This window comes from Gobius niger, assembly GCF_951799975.1.
Source record: "Gobius niger genome assembly, chromosome: 20".
Lineage (NCBI taxonomy): Eukaryota > Metazoa > Chordata > Actinopteri > Gobiiformes > Gobiidae > Gobius > Gobius niger.
Genome location: NC_136871.1, coordinates 12,209,504 through 12,219,425, shown reverse-complemented (window position 1 = coordinate 12,219,425; position 9,922 = coordinate 12,209,504). Strand labels below are relative to the sequence as shown.

At 39.8% G+C, this 9,922-nt stretch overlaps 1 protein-coding gene across 1 annotated transcript; it reads left to right on the top strand.

Annotated features, from left to right (window-relative positions):
- Positions 1–1,038: 1,038 nt before the first annotated feature.
- On the top strand, positions 1,039–8,554 carry LOC306979833 (interferon-induced GTP-binding protein Mx-like). The gene is made up of 12 exons (XM_079578966.1): positions 1,039–1,242; positions 1,969–2,106; positions 2,199–2,353; positions 3,610–3,748; positions 3,815–4,013; positions 4,157–4,235; positions 4,300–4,422; positions 4,528–4,663; positions 5,079–5,237; positions 5,318–5,394; positions 5,478–5,741; positions 8,312–8,554. Exons 1-12 carry the CDS (start codon positions 1,056–1,058, stop codon positions 8,534–8,536), a joined length of 1,881 nt encoding a protein of 626 aa, XP_079435092.1. The 5' UTR covers positions 1,039–1,055; the 3' UTR covers positions 8,537–8,554.
- Positions 8,555–9,922: the final 1,368 nt, after the last annotated feature.

Genomic DNA, 9,922 nt, shown 5'->3' with positions numbered 1-9,922 from the left:
ATAATAGATCACAGCCCCCCCTTAATCTTTTTTCAGGTTTTGCATTTTGGAATGTGAAATTTATGGCGATTGCAGTGATTGAGTGTTTTTGATCTACTTATTCTTTTAGCACTGGGCACTAACAGTAACAGTATCTGACAAAGTAAAAATGTGGTCCGCGCTCAGTTTTAGTTGACACTATACAGAGAAAAAATTGTATGAAACTGAAGCATATTTCAGTTTGTCACACTATATACATTTTATTTTGGGTGGCGGCTGCTCCACTCTGCTTCGCACACACTGCTGACTAAGGTTCGTTTTACGATACACGTGTATGTGCACGACAAGAGGAGTGCGTTAGTGCATGTTCGCCCTTTTGCACCGGTGATGGCGCTATCGGGTCTAAAAAGTAGATCTCTGTATTAATGTGATTTTATGTCTTGCTGATCACAACAGTATAGTCCAAAATGTTACGCAGTGTGCCTTTAACAAACACTTTTATTGTTAAAAACTCGATAGTCTCAATCTGCACATGCGCAGTAAGACGCTTGTCCAGAGGGCGACAAAAAAAAAATGTAAACCGGATCCCTCACGTACTCTGGCAAGTTTTATGTCACGTTTATGTGCACCTGTTGATAGCTTGAAAGCACCCAGTTAATAGCCAAATTAAATAGTGTTCTAGCGGTAGGCCTCATTTAAATACAATATGACCTTTCTCAAATGTGTTTCATGGTGTTTTATGGTCTTAAACAAAAGTTGGTTTATCTGTTTTCAAAATGTGTCTGTTGGCTAGAAAACCTTTGATTTGCAACGTTGAGAAACATCCCCAATTCCCACTCTAACAAATTAAGCTGCATCAAAAGCAATGTGATCATTTTCATATTCTAGTTAAATGAAACTTGGGACAGACCTGGCCATGGGTCCAGCCTACATTGATCATATGACGCACGGACGCAGCAGCCAAACACACCCGTTCTGCTTTTTCGGGTGTACGTTTTGCCTTCATCAGTTGTCTTCGTTTCGAGACCAAAGCTACAGCATATTCTCATTCCGTGCTTTACAACTATAACTGAAATATGAGCACATTGAATCAGAAGTACGAGGAGAAAGTGCGTCCCTGCATTGACCTCATTGACTCGCTCCGCTCTCTGGGAGTGGAGCAGGACCTGGCTCTGCCCGCCATCGCCGTCATTGGAGACCAAAGCTCGGGGAAGAGCTCTGTGCTGGAGGCGCTGTCTGGAGTGGCGCTGCCAAGAGGAAGTGGTGGGTATGCCCTGTTCTGAACTGTGACTGATGTCATTGTTTTGTTACTCTAACGTTAGTGAAGATTTTTAATCATGCCTACTGGTCAATTACATAGGCTTGAGGGGGGGAAAAAGAAGAAGAAAAAAAAAGCTTACTTAAAAAAACACAGTTAATAACTCTCTATTCTATTTATAGCAAAGGTAATATAGCCTAAATTAAACCACTTGGAGTTCAGCATTCTAAAAAATCTCGCAGTGCCATATCATGTGATGTAGGCGACCGTGGAATGCCAGTCGTCTCTCTGCTTTGCCAGTCTCAACATCTTAATGCTGTCCAGTCCTGTCCAGGCAGCGATATACAGGAGGAAAGTTGTTCCCTGCCACCCTGTGTCTCGCTTCTCATTGATTTTACCTGTGAAGGAAAACAATTCCAACCCTTCATTCTTTTTCTTTTTCTTTTCCTTTTTTTTTTTTAAAGCTTCCAGGGGTTTTCATACAGTACCTATAGCTACTATTAGGGCTGGGTACCATTAAACGAGTACCAGTACATAAAAAAGTTTAGGTACTGGTACTGCAGAATCAAAAAATAAAAGGTACCAAGAGACCAAGTCCTGATGCTGTTGGTCCAGGGACAGCATTAAAGCAAGTTACTTTGTTGTTTCAAAATAAAATAAAATAATTAAAAATAAATAGCCTTTTATGAATAAAGTCTGACATGTATGCTCTATCTAAATCATTATTGCAGGGATTGTGACGAGATGTCCCTTAGAGCTAAAGATGAAGAGATCCAAAGCTGGGGGGAAATGGCATGGGAAAATCAAATACAAGAACCACACGGAAGAGATACATAAACCTGCTGATGTGGACGGCAAGATTAGACAAGGTACATCACTTGAACATTACTTGTCTTGGCCTATTTTCATTCATATTATTTAGTCGGCCTATACTGTGTTTAACTTGTCCGATTCCCTACAGCTCAGGATATGATTGCGGGTAAAGGCTGTGGGATCAGTCATGATCTCATAACTTTGGACATAACCTCTCCTGATGTGCCTGACCTTACACTGATTGACCTGCCCGGAATCACTCGTGTGGCTGTCGATGGACAACCAGAAAATATTGGAGATCAGGTAGGCTATATTGTTTTCATCTTCATAAGTAGTAAAGTTACAAGTAAACTAAATGTAATTGTAATGCAATTGTAAGCTTCCTCTACATTAAGCCAAGTCTTCCCCCAAGTCCTGCTTCGTCGCTCTTGTATCATCAGGTGGAAGTTTAACCGGTTCACAAAATAGTTGAGGTTTCGTGACTGACAATGTTTCCTTTGCATTAAAGCAGTGGTGGAACAATACCAAACTTTTTGACTCCAAAATTTAGAAGCGCCAGGGGTTGAGTAATATAAACTGTCAGAAATCACATCATAAAAGTTACGATTGTGATCGTTGGTTCAGGAAAGTGGAGGTCTCTTCATACAAGTCAAGGCTTGCCTGTTGTCCGTGCAAACCTCTGTTATTTTTGGATGAGAGCTTTAAGCTATTATTCATCCAAAGGTCATTGTATTATACTGCCTTATTCCCATTCAGTCTACTTTTATCTTTACTTTAGCATCGCAGTCTGTAGACAATGACTGGTGCAGGTCTCTTGTGAGCTAAGGCTGTTAGAGGAATGTTGAATGACAGGATATGGAAAATATATTGTAGGTGTGTTTGTGAGACATGTTTAAATCTCTTAATAATGACACAGATAAGAAAAAAAAAAAAAAAAAAAACATCTCTCATCCTTGATTGTGGAGGAGGGGGAGCGGGGGGTGGTGGGGGGGGCACAGGGAGGACAGGGCAGGGAGTTCAGCTTCCCGATGGCATCGTTCTTCATGTTCTTCAGTCGACTGGAGCTGGCCCGTGGATTCCGCAATCTGGGTGCATAGGGTCCCTTGTGATTCTGGAGGCTTTGCGGGTGAGATGGGTGGAGTGCACGTCCTTAACGGTGGGAAGTGAGTGATGGAGCTGGTCAAAGAGCATCTGCAGTAAAAAAAAATCAGATGAACTCCACAAAAACATAGCAAAGATGTACAAAAACATCTTGTAAAACAATGTGGATCACAAAAACGGCAATAGCAGTTCGCAGAAAAGGGTAGAAATGCCGCCTTGTCAAGAAAGAGAGAAGCCGCAGCTTGTTTACGCGCCACCATGGCAACAGTTAGTTTTACATTTTGTGGTGTGGCTGGATTAAAAGGCCTCACTGATTACAATTTGGATTCCTCGATACAGGAATACTGCCATCGGCCCCACATTTTAGAGTGTGACATTGTACAATCTGGAATCAAGTAATATGATTATATGGTTGGATTTCCCATCGTCATCCTGCTACTCTACTTGACTTTTTTCAGATAAAATCGTTGATTAACAAGTTCATCACAAAACAAGAGACCATCAGTCTGGTGGTGGTGCCCTGTAATGTGGACATAGCAACAACAGAGGCTTTGAAGATGGCTCAGGAAGTGGATCCTGAGAAAAAGCGGACTTTAGGTAAAAACTGACTACACATTAGAATAAACACCTCCACCAGGAACATACATTTATTTCTATTTTCAGGAATTTTGACCAAACCAGATCTGGTGGACAAAGGCACAGAGAGCTCTGTTGTTAAAATTGTCCAGAACCAGGTCGTCCCCCTAAAGAAGGGCTACATGATCGTCAGGTGCAGAGGTCAGAAGGACATCGCGGACAATATGTCTTTAAACAAAGCATTAAAGATGGAGGAGGCCTTCTTCAGAGACCATCACATTTTTAGGTAAGACAATCACAATTGTATCCCTCAAGAGTTTGTCAGAAACAAAGCAAATTTACTTACGTGCTGTACCCTTGTTGGTATCCCTTGTGTTCTGGATGAATATTCTTACCTTGTGGTCTTATTATGGTGCGTTTATGTGCTAGCACACTCTATGAGGATGGATACACCACAGTTCCAAAACTTGCTGAAAAACTCACTCTAGAGCTTGTGGAGCATATTGAGGTAGTGTTAAACAATGCTTCCTCCTCTTTATTGCATATTGTTTCTAATTTTGTCATGTCTTTAGAATTCCTTGCCTGAACTTGAAGACCAAATAAAGAAGAAATTAATTCAGACAAACACAGCATTGGAGCGATATGGTGATGGGCTGCCATTTGAGCCAGCTGAGAGACTGGGTTTTTTGACTGATGTGAGTTTGTATTTGGTATAATTACAGATATATAAACAACAGCTCCTTAATATAATCAATTATTCAACTTAAGCACTGTGTAATATAGATTGTCTTTTTACGTAGAAAGTCACAGATTTCAATCATAATGCCATCAGCCTCACCTCGGGGGAAGAGCTTAACTTTGGAGAAAATATCTTCTCCACCCTGAGAAAGGACTTTGGTTTATGGAAAGACATCATAGAGAGTTCTGGAACATCATGTAAGTAACGACTGTGGTTACGTATTTAACAATAATAGACTTGCAGTACTAGGGACTACAGTACTGTAGATTGGAAAATGTCTCTCTATTGATAGTGATTTGATGTAGTACATTTTTATCATTTAAACTGAAGTAAAAAAGATCCTAAATCAAAACCGTATCACTTTTTGGGTTCATTTTGTCAGACACTAGGGTTAAAAAGATTTCAACATCTCTAACCCTAGTATCTAACAAAATTAACCCAAAAAGTGATACTGTAACACGAGTAGACACAATGAATGTTACGAAGTCTAAATCAAAACCATATTAATAAAACCTTAAAGTAAGCCAACATCACCAATAGCTTTTATAAATAGTCTAGATCCTTTCATTCATATATAGAACTTGACTGTATGTTGACGGTATGTTCACACAGTCAACTGGAAGCTTGAAAGAGAGGTGGCCCAGTATGACCGAATGTACAGAGGAAGAGAACTGCCGGGGTTTATCAACTACAAAATGTTTGAGCGAATGATTAAAGACCAGATCAAACTCCTGGAGCAGCCGGCCATCTCCAAACTCCGAGATGTGGCAGGTTGTCACCTACTAAACACTGACAAAATGAGACTGTCAAAACAGGCTTTATAGTGTTTATGCTTTAATGTGTACTTTCAGAAATGGTCAAGAAGGAGATGATCAAACTGGCACAGGACAGCTTTGTTGGATTTCCAAATCTGATAAAGACAGTCAAGGTACAACTTCACATCACTCTTGTTTTTCAATTTATAGATTTGAATACATATGAATAATATGGCATAATGTGGTTGTCCCATAGCTTAAAATTGAGGCCATCTATAAAGAGAAGGAGGCTGCCGCTGAGTCTATGCTGCGGACTCAGTTCAAAATGGAGTTTCTGGTCTACACACAGGACACCACTTACAGCAAAAAGCTGGGCAAGCGCAAAAGGGAGGAAGAAATTGATGTGCTCTTGGCTGTGCCCTTTGGACAGCCCGTGGCCAAGAGCAGCACCAACACAAAGAGAAATGATCACAGTGCCACTCTCAAAGAGATGATGAATCATTTGAAATCGTATTATCAGGTAAATCGTGCTTTGTTTTGGAGTATATGATATAGGCTCCAAAGAAAAAGTAGAAAGGCTTGAAATATTTCATACAAATTCAATGGGCCCACATCGTCAGGCTTTAAACACACATGGCACAGAGATCTAACAGACTGGGGGTGCTCTGCGCTCTGTGACTGCTCATCGCACCAGATTATAATGTGAAAATAAAAATTATAGCTCACACAATCGTTTACTAGCTTTATATCTATAATATTAACAGATTGTTACAAACTTATTATTATTTTTTTATTATTTTTTCTTCAATCAGAAAATTACCATGCACATTGGCTCTTCTTCTTTTCCTTGCATACTGTAATTACTTTGCTGGGGTGTGGGAAAGCTCGCTTAAACATACAAGTAAAAGCAGTGCCTTCTTTCACTACACAAGGTTACACAATTAATGAATCAGAATCATGAGACGCTACCGTCGCATTTTCTCTTCATCTGCACGCACCTCATCGTCACTTCACACGATCAGAGCCAGAACCAGGGGGTTCCATTACCCAAAGAGCGGCAGAGCCAGAAGGATCACAAACACAGACATAGCCTTAACGGACAACATCAAGATGCATTTCCATATTTCCATAAAGACAACGAAGGCTACTCTTGTTTTGTTTTAACCAAACTTTTCTTGCCATATCTTTAGAGTCCATACCATATGTAAAAATAAATAAATAAGTAGCATTTATTGGAAATATTTTTCCATAGGCTTTTTTTTAATGTGAAGCATCTCCCAGTTGTGTGCCAATAAATTCAAAGGCTATGCTATTAAAAATAATTTCTTAATTGCAACCATCACATGCACAAAACCTAGCCTCAATTTTATTATTTTGATTCTTTGCAAGGACCTTGTTTACCTTGTTTTTCGCCAGCTGTGCATCAGGCAGAAGATAGGGCCCATTAACTTTATATGAGATGTGAGATACTGTGTCCAAACGTTAAGAAGAGTTACTTTAAAATAGTTTTGCTTGAGTAGAATTAACAAGTAGTGGGCAGCACGGTAGCACAGTGGTCAGTGCTCGTGCTTCACAGCTAGAAGGTCCGGGTTCGATTCCCACCTGGACGGGGCATTTCTGTGTGGGGTTTGGATGTTCTCCCCGTGTCTGTGTAGGTTTCCTCTGGGTACTCCGGTTTACCACTAAAAACATGTACAATAGGCCAGGATGAGAGTGTGTGTGTGGGGGATGATGGATGGAAATCTGGTGTGGCGTGTTACATGCATGAGACCCATGTGTGTTCATTAACATGCACTGTCCCGACCAAATAAACCAATAAATAACATACTAAATAGAATTTAAAAAGTGATCATCCAAATAATTTCTCAAGTAAAAATAGAATAGTAGTTATCTTTAACGTTTTTTTAATAATGATTAGGGCTGGGACATTGCTGGATTAATTCTGATTATACCATGGTCTGGGTGAATACTCGATTCTGATTGGCAGATTTCCTCCACCACTGCTTATTATAAAGCTTTTTTCTTTCCTTTTATATCTTTATTGCAACAGTCGTACCCGACAAGGGCATTGATAAGAGTTCATAAAATTCACCAGTTAAACATGGCCCGATCAACATGGGGTCTTTGCTCTGAATAACTTATCTAAAAAAAACTGCATCTCCTGTCGTTCCATAATGATATGATTTGAAATCCTCAAATGATGAAGAATCCATAACTCTGGTACTGTATATGGTTCGGTGGTTTTATAACAAATAGTATAGGTGATCTGTCAAAAATGCTTGAGGTTGTATTGGAAAGACCATTAAGTTCCAATCTTGCAGAGGTTTGAAGGACAGGGCAACATTAAAACACCCTGTATCATTTGTAGCAAGCAAGAGAAAGATTCCTTCTTTGATTCAGTGGCACTAGTGACAGTAATCTGCATTATTTAATGACTGCGTGTAATCATATCCCAAGGACTGTGCAGAAGCGGCATATTCAAATTGAGGCAGAATATATGATTTGTAGACTAGACACGAGCAGTAAGACTTTCGGAGCAAACATTGACATTTGGAGGCACACATGGTCAACTTGTTTGTCATGTTTTAGTTAATGAGTGTTGATCCATACTCAAGGTGCTTGTGTGATTGTACAAACTGTATTGGATGGTTCCTTTTGTCATCAGTTCAAGAAGAAGCAAATGGAGATTTAAAAATGTAAAATACTGGTTAATGCATTTCAGATCAGATGAAAGAATAACCTGTTTAGTATAGTAGTAGTGACGGATATTGAACAAGTGGATCTGCTGCTTACAACAAACATGGCAGATTTTACTCATCAGGTTTAAGTTACAACATTTGGTCATCATGAACTCTATTGTATGCTAATAGTTATCTTTTTCTACAATTATTCCCATAATAAAATGAATCTGTTTATTTGACACAAGTATACAGCTTAATGCTAAAGATTTTAACTGTCATAATTCATTTTTTTTTTACGATTTATGATTTACAATTAGGCTACTGTATTTATGGTACATTGTAAAACAGAACTTTTCTGACACTGCACATAAATAGAATAATCAAGATAAATTGCTTGTTTTTGCTGCAGATTGCTGGACAGAGGCTGGCCGATCAGATCCCTCTGGTGATCCGGTACCAGATGTTGCAGGAGTCGTCTGCAAAGCTACAAAGGGAAATGCTGCTGCTGCTTCAGGACAAGGAGAAAACTGAGTCACTGCTGAAAGAGGACAGCAGTATAAGAGACCACAGAGCTAAACTACAGGGCAGCATTGCACGGCTCAACAAGGCACGCATCCTGTTGTCTGAATTTTAAGAGCATACAAAGCAAACACGGTGGTTGAAAATAATGTTTTCCATATTTCAGGACACTTCTAATTCAGTTCTATTTTCAAAACTGTGTATTTGTTAACACGGGTCACAATGTTGCATTTATTTTAAGGGTGGTAATTATTTAGTACATGGTGTTGTCTCTAAATGTTAAATTGTGAACTTCATCTGCAAACTCATTTATTGTACCTACACCAAAAGCTCTGTCTTTCTGTTCTACAATAAATTAAAAAAAAGTATAAGTAAAATGTCAAATTTGACCCCATTTTTCAATTTTTCTGTGACACGGTTTGGGGAAAAGAAATATAGGAGCCTAAATCATTCAAATAAAGCTCTTTTGTAAAGAGCCAGGATGTTTTATTTTCAGCAAAACGTTCAACAAGCCTCGGACTGATTCTTTTGTTCTGAGTTGTGCATTGTTGACACGTAGCTTCACCTCAGAAAAAAAAATATTCATAGGGCCTACGCTCCAAGAACGACAAGAGATGTTTCCAAAAATCTCATTATTTTACCAAGAGAATCAACCAATCGAAGTTTATTTCAACAACACTGCCCAGAGGAGGGCGCTTCTGTGAATTGGCTATAGTTTTGGTTTCTATTTCACTATTCAGCGTGGATTTACGCAAACCGAGCTTTTCCCGTACGGTAGTTGAATAAAAACAAATCTGCACAGACAGAAGAGCAGAATGGATCGTCTTCCTACTGGCAAAGTGCGTTCCCACATTGACCTCATTGACTCGCTCCGCTCTCTGGGAGTGGGGCAGGACCTCGCGCTGCCCGCTATCGCCGTCATTGGAGACCAAAGCTCAGGGAAGAGCTCTGTGCTCGAGGCACTGTCTGGAGTACTGCGGTCAAGTGAGCCGTCATCCGCAAAATGCCAGTCAAGCCAGCCGTAATGTTGTTTTGTAGTGCGCGATTACTGCCGCTAGCACGGTAGGCCAATGGGCTCAGGTTTAGGGACCGTCAACAATGTATTGTACGTTCTTTTACGACTGCACTAGGCCAATGCACTGAATAATAGGGACCGTCAACAAAATAATGTACGTGTAGACTACTGCGAATACGCGAGACCAATGTACGGAGAATTAGGGACCGTCAACAATGTAATTTCTCCTCTAAAAATTGAATCTTTCCGACATTTCGGATGGTATTAAAGAGTCCTTTGAAAGGTTTCACTCATTTCTCTGTGGGTTATTGTTAGTCACCTCTCACACTCACTATGTGCATAATATGACCCAATTCCACTGTATAATTTATGAATAAATACACTACCAATATGCCTATTTGGTCATTTTGAACATGTCACTAAAGCTCCTTTTTCTAACATATAGGGAAGGTTTTAAAGAGTCCTTTGAAAGGTTTCACTCATTTC